Raw genomic sequence first — 25539 nt, 5'->3', positions numbered from 1 at the left:
CCCTCATCCTATCAGTCCAGGCCCTTGGAAAAAGCCCCTCTCCAGCTTTCTTGTAGCCCCTTCAGGTACTGGAAGGTCACTATAAGGTCTCCTTGGAGCCTTCTCTTCCCCAGAATGAACAAGCCCAACTCTCTCAGCCTGTCAAGGAGGTTTGGGCACAGCACCTGGTGGGGCTCGAGCACAAAATGGGAGCGGTAAAATACCAACGTCACTTTAAAAGAAGGAAGAAGGACTCTGTTAGACTTGTCTAGCACCTCCTTCCACTGAAAATCAGGATGGGTGAGCGTCGCTGTGCCCCTCAGCCCGCTTGGGGCAGCCGGCCTGAACCCAGCGGGGTAGGAAAGACTGGAAAGTGGGAAAAGAACAAAGCTTCGGCCTTATCTAATCTCGGCTGTTGGTATTTATTAACCCATCGCCATGGTATTGCAGCTCTGCTCAAAGTACAGTGGGCAGTGATGTTGGGACAGCTGGTGCAAGTTTGGTTGTGCAGAAAACGGAAGATAATTTTGCCCTTTCCTGTCAAGATACCTGATTAGTGTAAAGAGTCTTTCACAATCATCCTAATTCCTTAATGTTTTAAACATTCCTTCGGCTTCCTCAAGCGCTCTGCCAGCCTGGAGTTACCGTAACGTCATGTAGGGAAAGCCCAGATCAAATCTGGTTGATGTGAGCATGGATGATGATTTTGAGGCAAAAGCGTAATTACTGGAGGAAGGGTAGCAATTTTAGTGATCTTTTTTATGAACGAAGGGAAGCAGAGTAAGGACTTCGTTTAAAATCACTTAAAAACATAGTTTTATCTAGAAACACACACACACATGGGTGAAGTGATCGTAGAATTATAGAATCATGGAATAGTTTGGCTTGGAAGGGACCTTAAAGATCATCCACTTCTAAAGCCCTGCCACGGGCAGGGACATGTCCCACTGGCTCAGGCTGCCCAAGGCCCATCCAACCTGGCCTGGAACACCTCCAGGGATAGTTTGAAACCATAGAATGGGTTGGATTGGAAGGGACCATGGAGGTCATCCTGTCCAACTTCTCTACAGTGAGTAGGGACATCTCAGGTTGCTCAGAGCCCCATCCAAGCTGACCTTGAACGTTTCCAGGGGTGGGGCATCCACAACTTCTCTGGGCAACCTGGGCCACTGCCTTACTGCCCTCGGTGTGCAAAATTTCTTCCTTATATTTAGTCTGCTTCTCTTCTTTTAGTTTCAAAGCATTGCCTCTTGTCCTATTGCTACAGACCCTGTTAAAAAGTTTTTTGCCTTCTTTCTTATTAGTCCCCTTTAAGTATTGAAAGGTTGCAAATGTTTTAAGTGATGCTGTGCAAGCTCCTACAGTACCTGCGGTCTGAATGCTCCAGGAGGCCAGGCGTGTTGGAAGCAGCGGGTGTGGGGAGTGCAGTGGTCGCCACAGATGTGTAGGGTCTTGTAGTCGCGTTTGGTGAGAAAAATGGGTTGGAACTGGATGGGCTTTAAGGTCCCCTCCAACCCAACCCATTCTATGAATTTTTCTGAGGCTCCCCTTTTGCTCGTGGTGCTGTTGGGACCCGAATGTTGGCCAAATACTCAACCACGTTGCTGTTGGTTTCTCTCTCTGCATGTGCTACTTCGAGTGCTCCAGGTATTTTGGCACGAGAGGGCTTTCAGAACTCAGGACCATTTTTTTGTCTCTACGTGCGATCTATCTAAGTGCACATTTCCCAGTCTTGTTCACATAATTCCCTCCCTCTTAGGGATCTTTTCCCATGTCAACAGATTGTTGTTTTCCTGCTTTTGGGCATCCAGCAAGTCTGGCCTCTCTGGAAAAGCACGTTTGTTGGGTAGAGCTGGTTTATTTGGCAGCAAAGCGCTTCAAGAGTGCTTGAACCTCTAAATGAGCACGGGGTTTAAAGCTAAACTTAAATTAAATGAGCCAGAGGCTTACATTTCTAGAATAATTTGTCTGGCTGTGACTTGATCCAGTGGGACGTGTCCCTGCCCAGGGCAGGGGGTTACAGCTGGATGGGCTTTAAGGTCCCTTCCACAGTTCTTTCATTCTGTTTAGAAAAAATGAACGACAAAACTAATTCCTGTAATCGTGGGACAAAAAATTTTGGGGAGAGCCTCAGATACTTTTTTTTAAAGCTATGCCCAATATGGGGTTTAATAATGTAACTTAAGGCAGCCCAGAGATTTGTATTTGATTTTGCAGCTTCCGTACTTGAATAAATCTGGTTTCAGTGTAGAGATACCATGGTACTCAACCTTAATAAAAGAAGTACATTTTCAAGGTGAAAATACACGCTATTAGAATTTCTGAAGGAGTAATGGAATGGTGTTTGGGGTGGTGTTGTGTTCTTGAGGTTCTGACTGTGACATAAGGAACGCCAAGTGGCTGCGGCTCCTTGGAGCCTCCTCGCCGTAGTGAAATAACTGGTAGCTGAGACCCATCACTATGTGAGAGTGAAGAAAACAAGACGCGTATCTAAAATACAATTGTATGAACAGAAAAAAATGAAATAATTAAAGCTGGAAGGTATTGTTAAATGTTCAGATAATCAAAATGAAACAGTATTTAGGCAGTATTTGGCCAAGCACCTGACACCAGCGTTGGGTGCGTCTGTGTTTCCAGGTTCCCACTTCTGTGGGAAGGCAGGGACCGTTTAAATTTGAATCATAGAATCACTAGTTTGAAAAAGACCTTTGAGATCAACTCCAACCGTCGTTGTCTACTACCAAACCAGATCCCCGAGCACCTCATCCACGCATCTGTGAAACCCCTCCAGGGATGGGGACTCCACCACCTCCTGGGCAGCCTCTGAGCCCTTTTGGTGAAGAAATTGTTCCTAATGTCCAAGTTAATTGATACAATCAAAGTTAAAGAAACTAATAAAGTCCTGTAAAAGAAGACAGTTATTCTTTACTTTTCCAGTCTATGGATGAAAACTAGATATGGGGCTGTCACTTCTTCTTAGTTTTGCCATGAAATCAAGAAGTTAACGGATGGTATTCCTCGCTGTCCAATATTATTTCCGCCTTTCTAATAAATGCGGCTTACATGTATTTTTCAATGTTCATAAACGCAGCTCTTGTTTATACGGGGCTTTTAACGATATTGGTTAATAGGGAGCTGTGAAGGCATTTTTTCTGTATCACGCTGGCTTTGGACAGAGATCTAAGAGATGACAAAGGGGCCGGGGATAAACAGAGCTGTAAACTCACTGGAGTGTTTGTATACTTCTGGCTCCGAAAGGAAATGACAAATCCGGTGTCGCAGCCACGGCTGGATGCTGGTTGCCATGCTTGGAACTGGCCAACAGACAAACCCGGTTGTTAGGAAAAGCGCTAAAGTGCACCAAAAATGGGGGAAGAAAGGAAAATCCATGAGTGGTGAAGGGGTCTCCATCGAAATCTATTCTGTTTGCTCTTCCTGTGGCTGCCGGCGAGCTGCTCCGTGGTGGCCCCTTGTCCATAGGGATGTCAGATAGAAACATCTCCCTCTCTTTGCGGGAGAGGAGTCATCCCGACTCCTGGAACACAAGCCCTAGGGCAGCCAGGTTTGCTGACGTCGGGGCCAGCAGCTCCTCCAGCTTCAGCTGCTCACTTGCCGTTCCATACCGCTGCTTCAGAACGCTTTAAAACTCCGTTTTTTCCAAACACTTGGCCTTTGGGCTGATATTCTCCCTCAGCGTAGCTGCTGCCAAAAGTGGATTTCATTTTTGGAAAGTCTGAGCCAGGGCAGTTTGTCCATTTTTGAATCCGAGGATCCTACTCGTTATGGAAATACCAGGTTTGGTTGGGTTTTAAGTTGGAATCTGTGGAGGCAGAGAGTTAAGATGTTCTGGCAGACGTGTTTGGGAGTTACCAGGGAAGAACCTGTTTTGGTAATACTGATCTGCGGTTGGCGGAAAATCCAAGGTTGGGTTTCTGTCTGCAAAGCTCGAACACTGTGGTCGAGGGAGGAGCTGCCCTTAGGCTGTGGGAGATGATGTTTGAGAGAAGGGCGAAAGCAGTGGGATGGTAAAACAAAAATAATGCCCTTCTCACTTGTTTTTTTTTTTACTTACATTTTACTCCACTGTCTTAAAAATTGCGGACGTTGAATATGTTTACTTTTCTGACTGAGTGCAAACACAGCAGCTCTGGTTGGAAGGGGAAAGATTTAGATGAGACATTAGGAAGAAATACTTCATGATAAGGGTGGGGAGGCCCCGGACCAGGGTGCCCAGTCTAATCTAAATCTTCCCCCTTCCAATTTAAAGCATTCCTCCTCATCCTACCACTCCAGACCCTTGGAAAAAGCCCCTCCCCAGCTTTCCTGGAGCCCCTTTCAGCACTGGAAGCTGCTCTAAGGTCTCCCCACAGCCTTCTCTTCTCCAGGCTGAACAACCCCAACTCTCTCAGCCTGTCCTCACAGCAGAGGGGCTCCAGCCCTCGGATCATCTCCATGGCCTCCTCTGGACCTGTTCCAACAGTTCCATCTCCTTCTTGTGTTGGGGATTCCAGGACTGGACATGGGGCTCCAGGTGGGGTCTCATAGAGCGGAGCAGAGGGGGAGATGGAAAAGCGTGGAACAATTCAGTAATTCAGTAATAGCAGCAGTCGTTGTCTTGGCAGCATATAAAGAGTAATTGAGACGTTTGGAATGGAAAGTATGCCATGGTGTGAGTTTGTACTGAAACCAGGACCTTTCTGCAGTCATGCAGCTTCTAGCTCTGACGTCAAAACTACAGGAATTAAGTAATTGCTTAAAAGATCTTGCTTTGTGCTGCTTTTATGCAGCTTAAGCAGTGATGTGGGGCTGCCGGCTGTCTAACTTTCATTTTTGACAACCTCCAAACGTAACGCACGACCTAAGGACTAAAGAGCTCTGACCAGGGCTTTCCACAGCAATAATAAAAGATTGTGTTCTGTCTCAAGTATTTATTATGAAACAAATGCTGTTCTTTTAATACTGTGGTGGTGTTACAGTTATTGCTGTTGCTTTGAAGGAAGTACTGGGAAATGGGATATGGCTTAGAATGAGGTTTCTCTTAATTCATAAACGACACCTCTGCTGTGAGGACAGGCTGAGAGAGTTGGGGTTGTTCATACTGGAGAAGAGAAGGCTGTGGGGAGACCTTAGAGCAGCTTCCAGTGCTGAAAGGGGCTCCAGGAAAGCTGGGGAGGGGCTTATTAAAAGGGCCTGGAGTGACAGGACGAGGGGGAATGGCTTTAAATTGGAAGGGGGAAGATTTAGATGAGGCATTAGGAAGAAATTCTTCAAGCTGAGGGTGGGGAGGCCCTGGCCCAGGGTGCCCAGAGCAGTGGTGGCTGCCCCATCCCTGGAGGGGTTCCAGGCCAGGTTGGATGGGGCTTGGAGCCCCTGATCCAGTGGGAGGTGTCCCTGCCCATGGCAGGGGTGGCACTGGATGGGCTTTGAAGTCCCTTCCAACCCAAACCGTTCCCTGGCTCTAGTCTATGATTCTATTCTGTGATCACCCCCTTCCAGTTGTTTGGCTCCTGTGACTCCCGTTGGTGCGGAGCTGTGCCTCGGTATTGGATGTTCGCCTGTTCCAATGGCAAAAGCAATGTGAAAGATCTTCCAGGTGTTTTTCTACAGTTTCTGAAGCTGCTATATTTTTTTCTGATTTTCTGTTGGCTCCCTCAGCTTCAGCTCACCATGTTTCTTTATTTTTTACTTCTTCAGTCAAAATATTACGGCCAGACGTTACTGACAGAAGTTTACAAGCATCTGAACTTGATTGAATCGGACTACTTTGGGATTGAGTTCCAGAACATCCAGTCACACTGGGTATGTACAATTCCCTAACAGATGTGATATAATAAGAAGAGCGGGTAAATGCGGTTGCTTACATGTCAGAAGTTCCAAAGCCTGTGGGAGCTTTCAGTAATATTGACCCTTTGATTCATGTCAATCTACTTCGCTCACCAGAACGACAACGAGATAAAGCAGAGGGGAGGAATCAGGTTCTAATTCTTGGTAAATCTCCAAACATCTTTAAAGCAGTTAAATAGTTGCTGGTGTTCCCACCTTCAGGGATGTTGCTAAAATCCTCCTTCCCTCTGAAAGAAGGAACATCAACTCCATGTGTCCTTTCTGGAGTGTTTGTAATATCATATTGCAGTGGGTAATTCTGGTAGCGTTCAGATTTACCTTCGATTAATCCAGACTTCAGTTAATTTCCCTGAAGAATCATTATGAACCTCTTTACAATAAACACAAACCTCTGCAGACACACAGACCTGCAAGGCTGTCATCACTTGGTTGAAAAGACCTTTGAGATTATCATCCGACCATACCTTTCCACTACTAAACCAGATCCCTGAGTGCCAAGAAAGCTGGGGAGGGACTTTTTCCAAGGGCATGGAGTGATGGGACAAGGGGGAATGGCTTTAAATTGGAAGGGGGGAGATTTAGATGAGACATTGGGAAGAAATTCTTCATGCTGAGGGTGGGGAGGCCCTGGCCCAGGGTGCCCAGAGCAGTGGTGGCTGCCCCATCCCTGGAGGGGTTCCAGGCCAGGTTGGATGGGGCTTGGAGCCCCTGATCCAGTGGGAGGTGTCGCTGCCCATGGCAGGGGTGGGACTGGATGGGCTTTGAGATCCCTTCCAACCCAAACCATTCCATGATTCTGTGACTCTCGAGCCCGGCTCCAGCCGTGTCAGCGTGGTTTCTGTCATCTTTTGCTGACGTGTCAGTTCTGTCCAGATGAGCTTTAAGCACAGCTCCGTGCTTTTTCTATGCGTACATGATAAATGTCGTCTCAAACAGGTAAGGACATGTTTTTTAAAGCAAAGGAATTGCTGCATTACTGAAGTGAGGAAGAAATGCATGCTAATACATTCCTGCTTGATTAGCATTCACTTCAGATGTTTCCGTATTGTATTCAAATAGGAATGTCAATTTGGAATATTTTTTTTCTTTCAGATTTGGCTGGAACCTATGAAACCGGTTATTAAACAAGTACGGAGTAAGTAGTTTTACAAAAGGAAGTTTTTCTTCATTTGCATCTGCTTTATGTGGGTTGCTTTCACAATTGCTGCTTGATTTACTGGTTGGGCTTCCCTGCAAATTGTCCTTGGTGAGGGGGGGTGGTTCCTGTCAGAGCATGCAAACCCAATGTATTCCACGCGTGGAATTCCATGGTTGTGGGTGGAATGGAAACTTAGTGAAGGTGGGATTCTTTTGCACTGATAAATAGTGAGATGGATCGAATCAGTTGGTGTTAAGTGGAACGTGACATCAGCTGCTTGTGAGTTTTTGTAAGTTGTGTTTTCTTATGATGGGAAGAAAATGGAATGCTCCAGCCTCTTGTGCTCACTGTGTGGGTGGAGGTGGCATCTGACAGGCTGAGAGAGTTGGGGTTGTTCAGCCTGGAGAAGAGAAGGCTCTGAGGAGACCTTAGAGCAGCTTCCAGTGCTGAAAGGGGCTCCAGGAAAGATGGGGAGAGACATTTTCCAAGGATCTGGAGTGACAGGATGAGAGGGAATGGCTTTAAATTGGAAGGGGGAAGATTCAGATTGGACATTAGGAAGAAATTCTTCACGCTGAGGGTGGGGAGGCCCTGGCCCAGGGTGCCCAGAGCAGTGGGGGCTGCCCCATCCCTGGAGGGGTTCCAGGCCAGGTTGGATGGGGCTTGGAGCCCCTGATCCAGTGGGAGGTGTCCCTGCCCATGGCAGGGGTGGGACTGGATGGGCTTTGAAGTCCCTTCCAACCCAAACCATTCTGTGATTTTATTTGCTTCTGCAGCACAACTCCTCCTCTTTTGTGAACTTGCACTTGGCCTTGTTGAACCTCATAAGGTTCACACAGCCCCACTTCTCCAGCCTGTTTGGGTCCTTCTGGGTGCCATCCTGTCCTTCTGGTGTGACAACTGCACTTGGGGTCATCTGCAAACTTGCTGAGGGTGCCCTCGATCTCACTGTCTTTACCATCAAGGAAAATGTAAAGAGCATTGGTCCCAGGATGGACCCCCGAGGCATCATTATGTCTTTAATTTTAGTGTTTATTGCCATTTAATGTTAGTCATACTTGGAACACTGCCAAAATCGCTCCCACGGCAATGCTTTCTGTTAATTGGTGTGAGTAACAGGCAGGTCTCTCCTTAACCTTGGGAAGGTCTTCCGAAGGCTCTGTGTATTTTCAGAAATATCATGTAAAATTTGGTTTTCCTCCCTTGGTGCATCTCAAGAACTACAAAATCCTTAGCATGGCTCTAGCCTCGGCCAAATGTGAGTTTTGTGTATCCTTACAGGATGTTATTTCCAGCCTCCTTTCACTTCTGGGTATTCCACTGTCATCAGGATGAGGATTTTAGGGGCTTTGGTTCACCAAAGCTTTGGTGGCGTTGGAGGCTGCAGCTGCTCTCTGAGAGCTGGTTCTCCCAGCGACCTGATAGGACGTAAGGTTTGTTGCTCCCTTGTTAGCAAACGAGAGGGTGTATGAGAAGAGGAACATTTGGCCTGTGGGAATCAGACAGAAGAAATCCATGTACTTTGGGGTTGATGGACTCGTCAAGCTTTAAGAGGTCGTGGTACTCGCAATAAATGAGAGCAGACTGGCTGGTGCTCACCAGCACGCCCAGACAAATTTGATTGTGTTTTTATTTGGCTAAGCTTGCCTTGAGCCGGCAGCGGCACGTGGAATCCCGTCTGGATGGGGCTGGAAGGCACCTTGGGAGGTCACGCATGAGCAGGGCTGCCTTTGAGGTTCAGCCAGGTCCTGCGATGCATGGATAGGTTCAAGGCCAGGTTGAACGGGGCTTTGAGCAGCCTGGTCCAGTGGGAGGTGTCCCTGCTCCTTATGTCCAGTCTAAATCTGCCTCTCTCCAATTCAAAGCCATTGCCCCTCATCCTTTCACCACAAGCCTTTGTGAACAGCCCCTTCCCAGTGTTCTTGTAGCCCCTTCAGGTGGTAGAAGGTCACTATAAAGTCTCTTCAGAGCCTTCTCTTCTCCAGGTGAACAACCCCAGCTCTCGGTCTGTCTTCACAGCGGAGGGGCTCCAGCCCTCGCATCGTCCTTGTGGACACCGCGCCAGGTGGCTCAGCAGGCTGGGTCGTGGCACCCAGACCGTTAACGCAGCCCAGTCACAGTTGGGTTTTCTTGTTGTAACACGTTACACGGAGCTTTATGGACTATTCCAGAGAGTGACTTAGGATTCTGTGTAGATGTAAGCATTGTTGGCTTCTCCCTGTTGTCAAGATTGACCAGAACACTTGAAAATTAGAAGACATGGGTATTTATGGAGATGCCGGGAGCATGTGGGAAATACACTTTCATCTCTGCGGTGAGCCAGCTGGGTCTGGCCAGACCCGTGCATTCAGCTCATCACAGCTCTGGTGGTGAGAGAGCTTGTGGGATGTCTCTGTGCCCTCCTCCCTTTTGGAAAGGCCTCACTGGGTCACCTGGGATGCCTCTGTAGGTAATCAAGGAAGTACTTTGGGGCATTAGAGCTGTCTTGTTGCATGAAACTATCTTTACAGCATTTACACAGCAGGCGTGCCTCGGGAGTAGCATGGAACTTGCCTCTGGAATCCATCTGCTCCATCCCATTGGCGCGGGCAGCCTGTACCCATGGGCCTGAAGCTGGCTGAACATTGCGTGCAGGGTGTCTGCGTGTCAGGAAATACAATGTGCGTATGCTGCTGAAGAAGAGGAGCATTTTGTGACATGCCTGACTTTTCTTCTAGGACCAAAGACTACAACGCTGCGTCTGGCTGTGAAGTTCTTCCCTCCAGACCCGGGTCAGTTGCAAGAGGAATACACCAGGTAAAGTATTTTGGGAGGAGCTGGAGTTGCGTTACCTACTGGAAGAAAAGGCAGGTAAGAGTATGGAGGACATTGCATCTCTTCCTGAACAAAACTCGCACTGCAGATCGGCCGAAGAGCATTGCTCGGCTGTGGCACGGAGTTAGCAGACATGGGGTGGGGAACGATAGTGGGAAAAATACGTTTCAAAAGGAAACACAGTGCCGGGTCAGGCTCACCAAGCATCACAGCATCAGAGAGGCAGGAGACGGCAGATATGACTGTATTAACAAACGGCATCTGTATAAAACAGTGCTGGAATAGGTCCAGAGAAGGCCACGGAGATAATCCAAAGGCTGTGGAGCACCTCTGCTATGAGCACAGGCTGAGAGAGTTGGGGTTGTCCATCCTGGAGGAGAGAAGGCTGCAGGGAGACCTTAGAGCAGTTTCCAGTGCTGAAAGGGGCTACAGGAAAGCTGGGGAGGGGCTTTTTCCGAGAGCCTGGAGTGGCAGAACGAGAGAGAATGGCTTTAAACTGGAAGTGGGAAGATTTAGATGAGACATTAGGAAGAAATTCTTCACGATGAGTGCAGCAGTGTCAGAAAAGGATGTTCAGTTTCTCACTGTCTTTGTAGACTGCAACATGGGAGTCCTGGAACTGAGGAGATGAGCTGAGTGCCAGCAGAAAGGCTTGCTCTTTTTCCTAACAAGCTATTGGAGTCAGAGATGTCCTCCCATCCTCATTGTTACAGATAAAATTGCTTGAAGCGTTCATTAAGGTTCTTTCCAGCTAAAAATTATGGCTGATATATCCCTTTACGAAGGAAAGTTGTTAAAAACATGGTTTTCCTTCTGTTTCTGTGTCCATGTGTGTTCATTTATGCTGGTGAATTGTGCTGAATTAGGCAGGGCTGGTTTAGGTTCATACAATCACAGAATCGTTTGGTTGGAAAAGACCTTTGAGATCATTGAGTCCAACTATCCCTGCCCACTACTAAACCAGATCCCTGAGCACCTCATCCACCCATTTGTTAAACCCCTCCAGGGATGGGGACTCCACCACCTCCTGCGCAGCCTCTGCCAGGACCTGAGAGCCCTTTCTGTGAAGAAATTATTCCTGATGTCCAGTCTGAACCTGCCCTGGTGCAGTTTGAGGGTTGACCTCACCATGTGTGGTAGCAAGGCTCCTGTACACCAGGAGCTGCTGGCTTTATAGATGCTGCACCATTGTTTCTCTGTCCTTTTTGATGTCACCCTTGTAACGCGAGTGTGTGTCACTCCCTCCCAGGTACCTGTTTGCGCTGCAGATCAAGAGGGATTTGGCAGAGGAGCGCCTGACCTGCAGCGACAACACGGCCGCGCTCCTGGTCTCCCACCTGCTGCAGTGTGAGTATGGGCTGGGGGCGGTGGTGCCGTGCTAACCCGAGCTGTGGGTCACTGATAGCATTTTCCATCTCATGGGGTTTCTTCCTGAACGAGCGATAAGGCTGTTGGTTCTGGATGCTGGGATTATCGTCAGGGCTGCTGCGGGGCGAAGCAGCCGGGGCTGATGTACGAGAGCGCTGGGGCTGCGTGGAGGCTATGAAACCAAAGCCCTTGCGTGTTGTCTGTTTTCCCTGGCTCTGCAATCCAGAGCACTCATCTTCCAGACAGCTACTCCTGGCTGCAACCTCGCTTCCTTGGCTTCGTTCCCTGTGGCTGGGGGGAGATCCGTGTATAGAGATTGGGCTGAAATCAGATGAGAAACGTGCCAGGACAAGTTTGGCAGTAGGGCTGTCAGCAGCTTCCCTCCTCGCTGGGAGTGGAAGTGGAAATAGGAAGCAATTGATTTGGAAGCTCTCTGTGTTGCTGCTCACTCTGTCTGTAGTCACCCAAAGACCTAAAAATCATAGAATCATGGAATAGTTTGGGTTGGAAGGGACCTTAAAGCTCATCCAGTCCCACCCCCTGCCATGGGCAGGGACACCTCCCACTGGATCAGGGGCTCCAAGGCCCATCCAACCTGGCCTGGAACCCCTCCAGGGATGGGGCAGCCACAGCTTCCCTGGGCACCCTGGGCCAGGGCCTCCCCACTCTCATGGTGAAGAAATTCCTCCTTATGTTCAGTCTAAATCTGCCCCTCTCCAGTTTATCCCCATTGCCCCTCATCCTATCACTCCGAGCCTTTGTGAACAGCCCCTCCTCAGCTTTCTTGTAGGCCTTTAAGATGAACCTGTTGAACAACTTGAATGGGTTCAGGCAGCAAATCACTCCGAACACGGTGGTTGCAGATCTGTAACCTGAGCTGTGGACGTGGCCTCGGTGCTGCAAAACCACCAAACCATTCTATGATAACACTGCTTTCACTTTTTTTCTGTGTATTTCCTTTTGGACAATGTCTTCAATTGGTACAAGTCTCACATCTTTAGTTGTTACAAAGCCTCAATTTCCCACACGATGTTCAAATACTGCTATAATCCCTGGGAAGTCTGCTTGGGGTAAAAGTGAGGGAGTTGTGCCATGAAGCTGGAAACAAAGCAAAAGCATAAATTTGAAGCTATTAAAGGAAAATCCATTGTGTTGGGGGGTGTCTTTGTGATTCTGTACCCTGTGTTTTCTGTCATTGCGCCTCTCCCATTGTTTCTTCTTATTCTAACCTTGGCTTGTTTTCTGTAATAGCTGAAATAGGGGATTTTGATGAATCGGAGGATCGAGAACACCTTAAAACCAACCAGTATTTGCCAAACCAGGAAAGGATCGAAGGGAAGATTCTGGAGTTCCACAGGATGCACGTGTAAGTGAGGATTAATATATATCCCTAATGTATACCCCTTGGGTGGCCTCGCTTGGCAGAGGGCGACCACTCTGCGCTGTTGGATGGTGTTAAGTTCTGTAAGGGAAACAATGCTTACATCTAAGAAGAAAAGCTTGACGTAGCCATGGGTACGTCTTGACGACAGAGGTGTTGGGCAGTCATTTTTATGAGGTGGTTTCATAGAATAGAATTCTAGGTTTATTTGGTTGGAAAAGACCTTTGAGGTCATCCAGGCACTGGACGAGGCTGCGTAGGGAGGTGGTGGAGTCCCCATCCCTGGAGGGGTTTAACAGATGGGTGGATGAGGTGCTCAGGAATCTGGTTCAGGAGTGGACAGGAATGGTCAGACTCAATGATCTCAAAGGTCTTTTCCAACCAAATGATTCTATGATTCTGTGTTGTTGTGAAGCTTACTGCTGCGAGATGCTCTGGGGTCTAAAGCTGCCAGTGGCTTCGTGAAAGGTTTTGATGACAACACAACATTGGCTGATGACTTTCTGATTTGAGATGAAAGGTGTGATTTTGTACTTCTGGAATAAGCAGAGAACAGTCCTTTCATACCACGTGCTTGGATCCAATGGAGTTGTGTCTGCTTGCAGGAAGTCCTCTTGGTTTCCTTCTCTTGATGGAAAGGTTATGGTTGTCTCCTGAGTGCCAGTGACCGGTGGTTCTATTAATTAGGTGTGAACTTTTCTTTCAAACAAGTTACTTCCAATCGTTCTTTACAGGGAGGAAGGTTTGTGGGTTTGCCTGTCAGGAGGAAGTGAGAGGAAGATTATCAAGAAAAGACTCCTTGCTTCCCAAGTGTTCTTTTCAGGAGTTGAATGAGAATTGCATCTCACACAGCTGTGTTATGAAAATGAGTTATGAAAATGCTCATTTTGAAGCAGTATTTTAAAAGTGCACATTCGAGCTGTGTTACAGTTAAAAGCTGAGGTGTGTAGTTGGAAGAGGTTATGAATGGAGGTTAGCGGTACACGAGTGCCTTGAACACAGGTTTTGAACCCTCAATACCTTCAGAGAATTCTTCTGCCGGGACTGTACTCTTGGAAGCACTGCAACCCTCAACCAGCCGTGACTGCCTTATGGGTCTCTCCTCGCTTCTCTTACCGAGGAGGCACTCGCCACCCTGTTCCATCTCCAGTAGCTGTGAAAGTACCATGTTTTCTCCAAATGTAGACACGTTTTTCCTCATTTCTGTTATAAAGAACTTGTGGGAGCACAGACTTCATGCATTCATCTCCTTCCTGGCAATGCTCAGTGGAGTTAAATGGACAAAATACTCTCTCTCTGATCATTTTATGCATTATGTTTTTACTTTTGCGGTTTTATTTTCATTTTTTATTTCCTTCTGTTGCTTTTGTTATTCCCCACTTCCCTTTAACAGACTGATATTCTCTTCCACATCCGACTGCTTTGACACAGACTTCCCATACAAACAGCGTCTCCAGGCAGGGAAGCCCATTTCTGGCTGGATGGCTCATCTCCAGCTTGCTGCTGTGTCGTCTTCCTTCTGCCTCCATTTTCCTTCTTTGCAGCACTTGCTTTGCTTTGGGCCCCCTTACTCGTCTCCGAGCGTACAGGAGGTTCTGTGTCCGATCAAGTCGGGAGCATCAATCAGGTTTCCTCTGGCTGGAGCTGCGCAGGACTCCTGCCGGCTCTTAGAACGAGAAGAACGTACAGCCGAATAAAACAGAATCTGTTTTGTCCAGTCCGTCCTGTATCAAAGGAAGAGAAAATAGATTGAGAAGGTTGTGTGCAGGAAGATGGGAATTTAAAGCTTGTATTATCGTAGAATCATAGAGTAGTTTGGGTTGGAAGGGACCTCAAAGCCCATCAGTTCCACCCCCTGCCGTGGGCAGGGACACCTCCCACTGGATCAGGGGCTCCAAACCCCATCCAACCTGGCCTGGAACCCCTCCAGGGATGGGGCAGCCACAATTCCCTGGACAACCTGGACCAGAGCCTTCCCACCCTCATGGTGAAGAAATTCCTCCTTATGTCCAGTCTACACCCGCCCCTCTCCAGTTTAGACTCATTCCCTCTCATCCTATCACCACAAGCTCTTGTGAACAGTCCCTCCCCAGCTTTCTCATAGGCCCCAACAAGATCATCCAGTTCCAACCCTCCTGCCATGGGAAGAGGATATTATCCTAAAACCCCTTTAATTTTTTCCTTCCACTTCTACAAACGCTTTCTTTCACTTTCTCAAATATGTTTTCTATACTTAACTTCGCAAATGCAGCGACAGTAAACAGTCTGAGTTATGGGTTTGGCACAGCACGTTACTTAATTGCTTCAGGAAGAGCCTGAATGAATTTTAGTTATTTTATTTCTATAGTTTATTAAAAAAAGAGGTTTCTGTTTTGAAGGTGGAGCATTGATGGTGGTGCAGTTAAATCCTGGCACCCCAGGCACTCAGAATGCAGTGCCCGCTGCCTTCCTGCGAGTACAATCCTTGCTGCGGGGGGAGTGTGGGTCCAGAATTAAAGCCAACCCGATTTGCTTGCCTTCAGGTGGCTGTGAGGGTTTTTGGTGAGTGCATTCAGAAATCGGGAAAGAGCAGGCAGATTTGATAGGTGTGTGTTTGTGTTTACTCTTATCCCTCGCGCCCTTTCACAACTTGTTAGCCTGATTGTCCATCATTTCAGTTCTTTTTGAAAGCAGGATGCTCATAAATAGGTTTTAGATTAGAAAAATGATAACTTTAGGTTACTGCATAGCCTAAACAATTTCTACACATGCAGTGTTTTCATAGTTTGTCTTTAAAATTCTGCATTAGCCCTTGGTTTTAAATGCTCTGTAAATCACCTAACATCGAACAGCATTGATTTGGGCTCACTCTCCCCATCACCACGTGAATATTGTAAGGGACAGCCAGTGTGGCAGCGGGGTTGGAACTGGATGGGCTTTAAGGTCCCTTCCAACCCAACCCATTCTGTGATTGTATTTGTCTGACGGGTTTGTGGAAGGAAACTTGATGCTCCAACCTGTTGCGCTGGCAGCAACTCGTAACGATCACCTGCTGTGCAGGGACCGAGGAGGACTAAGTAGCTTTATCAGCTTAAATGGATGGACAGAATTAGCCAGGGTTGCTTCCAGGCCGGTGTGCGCAGCTTAAGTGCCGTAAACGTTGGAGGATGATTACTCGGGAACAGCTTCTCGTCCGTACCCATTTGTGGGGCAGCATGGGCTGCCCGGCGTCGCTGCCGACTCTCCCCATCCAGGCTCGTCCGGTGGTCAGTGCAGGCAGGTTGAGTGCATGAGAACACCTCCAAGGGATTGATTTGGTTTATTCTTTGAGGTGTGTTGTGCTTTGGATCACGTCTGATGGAACGTGGCGTCACTGTCGGTGATTCTGCACCAGTAACCCCACGCTGCTTGTGAAGAATTGTTAGTACCAGATAGCTCCAATTTTCTAGCTCCCGTTCTAGCCTAATTTTCGTTTGCCTCCCCTTCCAACCCTTCTCTCCAACCTCCAGCACCCTTAGCATCCTCAGCATCCTCTTTAGAAGACAAAGCACCGCTTTCACGCTTAATGCCGCTCTGTTCAGAAGAATTACAGCAGGAATTAGTGTGGGTTGGAGCTACATACGGTGCTCAGAGTGTAACTCAGCAAGCTCTGCCCAAAATTAGTAGTCATTATCTACCTTTATGGTCTTGTATCTGTAATAAACAGGAGCCATGGTACTGCAGCTGTTTTTGATGTGGAAGAAATGCTGGGAACACATAAAGCTAGTGTAAACGTGCTTCTTCTGGCATTGCTTATGTCAGGGAGCGGAGAAGAAATCTGCTTTGCCAGCTGAAGCTCTCAAACAGAGCTGGAACGTGTGGTGGTGACACCGACAGACGTGCAGCTACACTGATGTAGGCTGGCATGTCTTTTTCCTTTTGTGATAGGAGTTTTTTTCCACTATGGTTGTTCTTCACAACCCTGCTACGCATACACGGTCATAGAATCATGAATGGTTTGGGTTGGAAGGGACCTTAAAGCCCATCCAGTGCCACCCCTGCCATGGGCAGGGACACCTCCCGCTGGATCAGGGGCTCCAAGCCCCATCCAACCTGGGACTGACGTTTGGATAAGGTTGGAATTAAGCACTGAGCTTGTAAAGTTGGGAGCTTCTCTGAATCGCTGCTTTCTCCAGCTGGTAAAAGAAATTTTTGGATTTCCTGTTGTAATGCTTTAGATTGTTTTTTTTCCCTCTGGAATGAATAAGGCGATAGAAAACTGTTGAAATCCTGTCGTCAGATGTGTGTGCATTCAGGCTTACTTTCTCAGTGTGTTTCTCTGTGTGTGCGTTTCAGTCTAAGAAGCATTTCACTAAGAATCAAAGAAGCTTTGTTTCTTCTAAGAGCTTCCATTTTTAAAATGTTAACATGCTAAAGGAGTTTCGTCATTGCTCTTGGAATTTTAGAGACCGTTCCCAGATGCAGTTAATATGAATTGTCGTCATCCCTGTTTTGGATCAATTAAAATGTAATCGTAATTCACTTTAAGATTCTCAATTTATGTTTAAAAGAAATCTGTATGGACCAAAAAAGTTGTCTGTTCTGCAGCATGACTCCACTCTTGTGAGACCCCACCCAGAGCCCTGTGTCCTGTTCTGGAATCCCCAACATAAGAAGGAGATGGAACTGTTGGGATGGCTCCAGAGGGGCCATGGAGATGATCCGAGGGCTGGAGCACCTCTGCTATGAGGACAGGCTGAGAGAGTTGGAGTTGTTCAACCTGGAGAAGAGAAGGCTCAGGGGAGACCCTATAGTGGCCTTTGAATACCTGAAGGGGCTACAGGAAAGCTGAGGAGGGGTTTTTTTCCAAGGGCCTGGAGTGATAGGACAAGGGGGAATGGCTTTCAGTTGGAAGGGGGAAGATTTAAGTGAGACGTTAGGAAGAAATTCTTCACGGTGATGGTAGGGGAGGCCCTGGCCCAGGGTGCCCAGAGCAGTGGTGGCTGCCCCATCCCTGGAGGGGTTCCAGGCCAGGTTGGATGGGGCTTGGAGCCCCTGATCCAGTGGGAGGTGTCCCTGCCCATGGCAGGGGTGGGAATGGATGGGTTTTGAGGTCCCTTCCACTCCAAACCATTCTATGATTCTTTGGCTGTAGGTGATCCCACGGAGGTGTTTTTATGGAAGCTGCCTGGAAAGGCAAGTCCGGGTAGCAGGAGGATGTATTTAGTGCCAGTGTTGTGCTTGGCACTACATAGTACCTGAAAATAGATTGTGCGATCATCTAGTTTAATGAAATGCAGATTTAAGGAGGGAAGGCCATTTCTTGGAAAACAAGATTTTTAACATTTATCTGACTGCGTGTGCAGGAATCCGATCTGCTTTCAGCACCACTTGGTTGTAAACAGAATACCAATGCGTTTTTATCTTTCCTACACCATTACATTTATCCTGCCAGACTTCCATGTTGCAGGAACAGCTCAGTCAGTGCTCTTGCAGTGGTGGCTCATGCAGCGCTTTCTTGGAAGTAGCGTAATATCTGTTGTTCCTCATCCTTTTCCGTAGGGATCAAGGGTCATTCTGTACAGCTGTGGCTGAGACAGCCTGACTGCTCCTAGTGCCTGGCAGCTCCCGTGCTGCTTGTGTGTCCCTGGAGAAGAATCTCCAGCTGCAGCGAGTTCTTCTGGACCCTCAACATAAGAAGGAGATGGAGCTGTTGGAATGGGTCCAGAGGAGGCCACAGGGATGATCCAAGGGCTGGAGCACCTCCCATCCGAGGACAGGCTGGGAGAGTTGGGGTTGTTCAACCTGGAGAAGAGAAGGCTCCAACGAGACCCTAGAGCAGCTTCCAGTACCTGAAGGGGCTACAGGAAAGCTGGGAAGGGACTGTTTACAAAGGCTTGGAGTGAAAGGACGAGGGGCAATGGGGATAAGCTGGAGAGGGGCAGATTTAGACTGGACATAAGGAGGAATTTCTTCACAATGAGGGTGGGGAGGCCCTGGCCCAGGGTGTTCAGAGCAGTGGTGGCTGCCCCATCCCTGGAGGGGTTCCAGGCCAGGTTGGATGGGGCTTGGAGCCCCTGAGCCAGTGGGAGGTGTCCCTGCCCATGGCAGGGGGTGGGACTGGATGGGCTTTGAGGTTCCTTCCGACCCAAACTATTCTGTGATTCTCTTATTCTCCTTACACCTACATTTGGCTGCAGCCTTTGCCTCGCGTGTTTTCAGTTGAGAGGCTGCTGTTTGTCATAACGACTGGGTTACTTTGCAGCATAATCGGGGCTCCGTCAGCTCCAGGAACGTTTCCAGCCTGCGTTTCCACAGCTGCGTGCATTTGTTCTTGGAGTATCTTGACCCCCTGTGTTGGGACCCCTGACCGCTACAACCAGCTTCACCAGGTCATCTCAAGGCTTGTGAAATCACACGTTTTGGGGTGGTCCCTGTTTTGGGGTCTGGTGGCGCAGAGCTCTCTACCACCTTCTCTGTCTTGAGCAAGAGGCAATTCAGGCCTTGCTCCTCTCCTGCTCCCTGAACTCGTTCTGCTCCGCGGGGCAATTCAGGCCCTGCTCCTCTCTTGCTCCCTGAACTCGTTCTGCTCCGCGCTGGCTCTGCTGAGGAGCCAACCCACAGTCTTCAGCCACCCCTCCTGTTCTGGACAGCCCATCGGAATGTGCCCTGTAATCCAGTGAACTCCCCCTCGTGGAGAAAAAACAGGAGAAAGGAAGGAAAAAAAAAGAACATACAGGGCTGTTTTGTCATGCAAGAAAACAAAATGTCAGTTGTTTGTTTCCAGCAAACTTGCAGAGACATAAACTGAGGCTGTGAGGGTTGCGTGCCAGCGCCTCTGAGAGCTTCCATAGTGCTTGCTCAGACCTGGTGCACACCAGAACGGAGGGGCTCCGCATCTGCACATCTTCCTCCTGTTGCCAAAGTCGTTCCTTCAGAAACCATTTTAAAACCTTCTGGATTCCTTCCAGTCAGGAACTCATGCAGCTAAAGGGTGGAGGAATGCGCTGCACTAGAGAGCGCTGGTGTAACGGTTCTGCTGCGGTACCAACACCACTGTGGGCACTTGGCTGCTGTATTTGTGTTGTTTCTACCTTGTTGGCTGCGTGGCTCTATTGTCTCCCACTCTTTACCTGGTTAATACGTGTACAAGCAAGCAGAAGGAGCATTGTGGGTTCAATTCTGGTTTGTTCAACTTTCTTGTTTCTAAATTAGAAAAGCTCTGAACCAGTTCTGGAATCCCCAACACAAGAAAGACATGGAACTGTTGAAACGGGTTCAGAGGAGGCCACGGAGATGATCCGAGGGCTGGAGCACCTCTGCTATGGGGACAGGCTGAGAGAGTTGGAGTTGTTCAGCCTGGAGAAGAGAAGGCTGTGGGGAGACCTTAGAGCAGCTTCCAGTGCTGAAAGGGGCTCCAGGAAAGCTGGGGAGGGGCTTTTTCTAAGGGCCTGGAGTGACAGGAGGAAGGGAATGGCTTTAAATTGGAAGGGGGAAGACTTAGATGAGACATTAAGAAGAAATTCTTCACGGTGATGGTAGGGTTGGTCCTGGCCCAGGTTGCCCAGAGCAGTGGTGGGGGTTCAAGGCCAGGTTGGATGGGACTTGGAGCCCCTGATCCAGCGGGAGGTGTCCCTGCCCATGGCAGGGGGTGGAACTGGATGGGCTTTGAAGTCCCTTCCAACCCAAACCATTCTGTGATTCAGCTAAGGTTTGTTCCAGTGTTTTTTAGGTTGGTCACCTGGCATTATATACTGTTCCTGTTACAGAAGTTTGAGTGTAACACTTTCCTTGGAGGGAGGCGGCTCAACCCAATGAGATATAGAACTCCTGTTTCGTGCCATGGTGGCAACGTTGTAGAATCAGGTTGTTCTTAAAACTCTGTTTCCTTCTCTTCCTAACTACAGGGGTCAAACTCCTGCTGAGTCAGACTTCCAAGTGCTTGAAATTGCTCGGAAACTGGAGATGTACGGCATCAGATTTCACCTCGCATCTGACCGGGAGGGCACCAAAATTAACCTGGCCGTTTCCCACATGGGCGTGCTGGTATTCCAGGTGAGGTGGGAGAGCGGGCTGGGGTGTCTCTATCCGCTGGCACATCTAGGGAGCCAGTTTCTCATTTTAACTTCACACGTGGGAGATGGTTTGAAACCTTAGCACGTTGTTACGGTCGAGGGAGTGCCTTTTCAACCCCCAGAATATTGTTTAGTGCAGTTTGTCTTTGGTGCACAGAGAAGAGCATCAAACCCCACAGTGACACCAAAGTAGAAGATTTTTTGGTGTCTGTTTGAAAGTTGCCTGTGGGTTCAGAGAAAATCCTAAGTTCGGGTGGCACAGGCCTGGAACTGTTATTCTGGAATTGTGGTACACGGAATCATAGAATCAAAGAATCATAGAATAGTTTGGGTTGGAAGGGACTTTAAAGATCATCCAGTTCCAGGGAATATCATCACCAGGAGTAAAGCTCCAAGAGAATGCGCTGGGAGGTGGAGGTTTGTGCAGTGCACGTGTCTGTCTGTCCGTCACAGAAGGCTTTTTGCTGCTCTGACTTCTGAAACTTGTGCCAACTTTTATCGTTTTACTGCAGGGTAACACGAAAATCAATACGTTCAACTGGTCAAAGGTCCGCAAACTAAGCTTCAAGAGGAAAAGATTCCTTATTAAACTCCACCCAGAGGTTTGTGTAAGTTTTACTGTAATAACAGGCTGCTCAGTGTTTGTGATTTTATAAAGCCGCTTCTGCGGGGTAGGCTTGGCTTCATCGCTCAAGTCAAAATCGTCCCTTTTTCACCCCGTGTCTGTTGTCTTGGTTTTTTAGGTTGCATGTATCAGCCTCAGCCTGTCCTTGACACAGGCATACGCATGTGTAAACATAAGATAGAAAAGATTAAACCCAAGTATTTTATTGAATCGTAGAGTCATTGTGTTGGAAAAGGCCTTTGAGATCATGGAGTCCAACTGTCCCTGCCCGCTACTAAACCGGATCCCTGAGCCCCTCATCCACCCGTCTGTTAACCCTCTGGGGATGGGGACTCCACCACCTCCTGCGCAGCCTCTGACAGGGACTGAGAACCCTTTCTGTGAACATGTTTCTTAATGTCCAATCTGAACCTGCCCTGGTGGAACTTGAGGCCGTTTCCTCTCGTCATATTGCCTGTCAATGGGGAGCAGCGCTCAGCACCCACCTCACCACACCCTCCTTTCAGGCAGTTGCAGACAGTGATGAGGTCTCCCCTCAGCCTCCTCTTCACCAGGCTAAACACCCCCAGGTCCTTCAGCTGCTCACAGAACCCCTGTTCTCCAGCCCCTTCCCCAGGTCCATTCCCTTCTCTGGATGTGCTGCAGCCCCTCAATGTCCTTCTTGGAGTGAGGGGCCAGAACTGAACCCATAATTTGAGCTGCGTCCTTGGAATAGTAAATTCTCAGAAGTAGTAAATCCCTGAGAGTGCTTCTTGTTGTAGCTTCTTCAAGAACACTGCTCATACAAACGATGGTGGTTTTCTGGAAGTGGTTCCTCTGAGAACTTGTGGAATATGGACTGCTCAAATGATCATTCTGGTAGAGGATCCCTTGATTCTGATGAGCATAACCTGCTGCACCTTGGGAAGGGGTTGACAGCTGAGATTATCCTAGAATCATGGGATGGCTTGGGTTGGAAGGGACTTTAAAGCCCGTCCAGTTCCAGTCCCCCTGCTGTGGGCAAGGACACCTCCCACTGGAAGGTTCATTTTGTTCATTATGTACATTATGTTCACGTAGAGTTGTTGGCATGTATGTGTACACTCCTTTCATCCTCCACTGCCATTTCATTTGCTGCTTAACTTTTATGTTTCGTTCCCAGGGCCCGTATCAAGATACGCTGGAATTTCTTTTGGGAAGTAGGGATGAGTGTAAAAACTTCTGGAAGATCTGTGTGGAATATCACACGTTCTTTAGGCTGTTTGATCAGCCAAAGCCAAAGGCTAAAGCAGTGTTCTTCACCAGAGGGTCGTCCTTCCGATACAGGTAGGGAGAAACCAGAACAGGTTTATTAAAGCTGAGTTTCTTGTATTTTAGAAAATGAGATCAAAAGGTGTTCTAAAGTCATTCCATCTCTAATTCTTATCCACTGCAATTCGTAACTTTTGTGCTTTTGTTGGTTTCACAGCGGACGGACGCAGAAGCAACTGGTGGACTATATTAAGGACAGTGGGATGAAGAAAACCCCGTATGAAAGGCAAGTACAAATGATTCTTTAAGGTGGAATGTAGGTGGAACTTTCACAGTGCCCTTTTCGCTTATGGCAGTGTTTGTAAATGATGTATGGAGGCGTGCTCGTTTGCTGACTTCTCCGTTACTGCGGGGTTGCCTCCTGCTTCAGGGAGCTGAATTGAAGTTAATAAATTAATAGTTTTGTGATAAAATAGAATCAGAATGGGTTGGGTTGGAAGGGATCTCAAAGGCCATCCAGTCCCACCCCTGCCATGGGCAGGGACACCTCCCACTGGACCAGGGGCTCCAAGCCCCATCCAACCTGGCCTGGAACCCCTCCAGGGATGGGGCAGCCCCCACTGCTCTGGGCACCCTGGGCCAGGGCCTCCCCACCCTCAGTGTGAAGAATTTCTTCCTTAAGTCTAGTCTAAACTAGCGGAACTCGGGTTCTGGGAGTCTGAAATGGTGACTGTAAATACTCATGTGTTTGTAAACAGATAAAGAAAGAAAGAAAGACATTGTGACTTCAATATAAAATTGTCATTTACTTACTTGACTGAAGTGTGACATCGCGTCATTCCTGTGTGGGAAGCTCTTCATAGTCTTTCATCTGAGAGATCATAGGAACTGAATAGGAAATGTTCAAAGTTTGCATTAATCAATAAATACTTTTAATGTCTTGGACTCCAGTTGAGCTCCTTTTCTGTACAAAAGATTGATTTTTCTAGCAAATTATTGACATGGAATGAATCTAAGTGTGAGTAGGATGCAGAGTGGCACTTTTTGGGGTGTAATGATGAATTTTTGATGCCACGAATTGTAAGCTGATCTTAATAGTGTTACAGATGAGCTTCTGAAGCTGTTGATTTGTAGATGTTTATACAGATGACAAAGGCAGGAGTTAAACTAAGTGCTGTTTAGCCCGTTCTTCTGCCCCAAGTTGCTCTCCAGTCCTCCAGGGTTGTGGATGATCGGTTCTTACTGTATTCTGTTTTCTGTATGTTTTGTACTCCTGCATTAACTTAAACTCTCGTAAGTTTATAGATCTTGAACTGGTTATTACCAACCATGATAAAGTACCGCTTGAGAGGTTTCTCTTGCCTACTAGAGTGGAAATAGCCAAGCAGGAAGGGGGACGGCTGAGTGGTGTCTTGGCTGCTCACAGGATGCTCTCTGTTCCGCAGGAGGCACAGCAAAGTCAGAGCGTCCACGCGTGCTTCCAACACCGACGTGCCAAAGCAGGTCAGTTGAGCAGTCGGGGAAGGTGACGGTGAAGGGAAGGTGACCCCAGTCACCTGTCTGTGTGGAGCTGCTTTCACTCTGATCTCTGTCCCTGCTGTGCGTGGTTTTTCTTGTCTTTGCAGGGAGTGTCAGTTTTTATAGTCGTAGCAAACGGGGTGTGAAGCGAGTAATACCTCTCAGAGTTCTGCTGAACTGAAGGGCTGTCCTGCTCTCCAATGTGTTGTTATTTGGGAGGGTTAGTTTGTCTCCGAGGGCCATCTAACTGCTTTCCGTGGAAGCCCCGAGTTCTTTGTGTAGGTGCCTTCTACAACCAGGGCAAGAAATAAGAGTCTCACTGAAGGCACATGCTTTACACACGAGAGGTTAAGGAAGCATCGCAGGGTTTTGCTGCTGTTGTTTTTGTATTGCTTTCCCTTGTGGATGCTCTTTCAACAGAGGCTGTAAAATACATGGATTTAATTTTCCATCCAGTTATCAGAATTCAGGAGAAGGATCTTGCCTGGGGCTGCTGGATCTGTTTCTTTATGCCGTGTTTTGTTTGCTGTGAAGTGAGCTCTTCTGAAGCACGGGTTCCTTCTGCATCAGGAACTGGATGTTGCGTTTGTTTTTTATGTATGATAAAAATCATTTTATCTGTTGCATTTCTACTTTTTTTCCCTCGTAGAGTGTCCTGCTCACTGAGGGCTCAAGAGCCCCAGGGTCTCCTGCCTCAGCAGCTGCCCCCTTCCACTTGGTTCACTCATCAGCCTCTCCGACTCCTGTCCTGCCCATCTTTGCAGAAACCAGCCCTCCCTCTTTGGACCCCCGAGCACCATACACAAGGATTCCAGAAAAATCCACTGCGGCGCCTGCAGAAGAAGCGGGGAGGAAACTGATGCAGCAGCCCGGATCTCCCGTGCTCCAAGGTGTTGGGTTTGGTAGTGTTGGAGGAAACTGTGACCCTGTGTGTCCTGTTGTTGTGAGTGCTCGTGCTTTAGACGTAGATGTAGAGAAGAGTTGGAAGGAGAGCAGGGCTGCTGTTTGTAGAAATGACAATGATGCAGATGACTTCACTGCCGGTGGTTTTGTTGCTGAACAAGAGCGTCAGCGCGGCAGTCGGGGCGCCCCTCTTTTCCCCTTGACAAATTCTCAGTTACAGGTGTCGGAGGAATTTATCGATGATGACCCGGCAGAAATGTCCTTTTTCGCTGGGGGCTCTGAGGCGTTCTCGTACGTCTACAGTGGGTTAGAGTTGAAGGGCTCTGATCTGTCTAAGCATGTCTCGGACCCACCTGGGTTAACCGCAGACGCCCTTCAGCAAAACCCGGTCTCCTCCCAGTCGAGCCCAGACAGGTACTCCACCGAAGCGGTAGATATGAATGTGGAAGATGAGTATGAATTTGAAGACGGGAGTGATTTCAATGGCAATGAGAGACCCTCGGCTACCTCGGACCTGTTTGAGGTGAAGGCGCAAGCAAGCAGAATGCAGAGCCTCCTGAGCCCGTCTGAAACGAGTTCGCTCATCAACAACCGCTCGGAGAGCAGCTCCCTCAATAATTTGCCACTGAACGGTACGTCCTCCCTGCACACATACAGCTCCGCCAACCATTCCGAGGCCAGTTCCATGGTGAACTTCCCCGCCTAC

The 25539-nt window shown here is 48.3% G+C and overlaps 1 protein-coding gene across 7 annotated transcripts in view; it reads left to right on the top strand.

Moving 5' to 3' along the window:
- Nucleotides 1-25539, top strand: part of FARP2 (FERM, ARH/RhoGEF and pleckstrin domain protein 2) — a 63085-nt gene that overhangs the window by 12490 nt on the left and 25056 nt on the right. For 6 of the 7 annotated variants that reach the window (XR_008451174.1, XR_008451173.1, XM_054074098.1 and 3 more), the window contains 11 exons: nucleotides 5674-5778; nucleotides 6916-6958; nucleotides 9679-9757; nucleotides 11025-11122; nucleotides 12395-12509; nucleotides 20390-20537; nucleotides 21070-21165; nucleotides 22324-22487; nucleotides 22630-22698; nucleotides 23858-23915; nucleotides 24580-24820. Coding sequence is in view for 5 of the 7 variants with exons in the window: in XM_054074098.1 (XP_053930073.1) it covers nucleotides 5674-5778; nucleotides 6916-6958; nucleotides 9679-9757; nucleotides 11025-11122; nucleotides 12395-12509; nucleotides 20390-20537; nucleotides 21070-21165; nucleotides 22324-22487; nucleotides 22630-22698; nucleotides 23858-23915; nucleotides 24580-24820 (1216 nt within the window). In the remaining 2 variants the exon portion in view is untranslated. The remainder of the gene's footprint in view (nucleotides 1-5673; nucleotides 5779-6915; nucleotides 6959-9678; nucleotides 9758-11024; nucleotides 11123-12394; nucleotides 12510-20389; nucleotides 20538-21069; nucleotides 21166-22323; nucleotides 22488-22629; nucleotides 22699-23857; nucleotides 23916-24579; nucleotides 24821-25539) is intronic. The other variant, XM_054074096.1, reaches the window with a different exon arrangement.

The sequence above is a fragment of the Cuculus canorus genome, chromosome 9 (assembly GCF_017976375.1).
Source record: "Cuculus canorus isolate bCucCan1 chromosome 9, bCucCan1.pri, whole genome shotgun sequence".
NCBI classification, from domain to species: Eukaryota; Metazoa; Chordata; class Aves; order Cuculiformes; family Cuculidae; genus Cuculus; species Cuculus canorus.
This window is presented reverse-complemented; position numbering and strand designations above follow the sequence as displayed.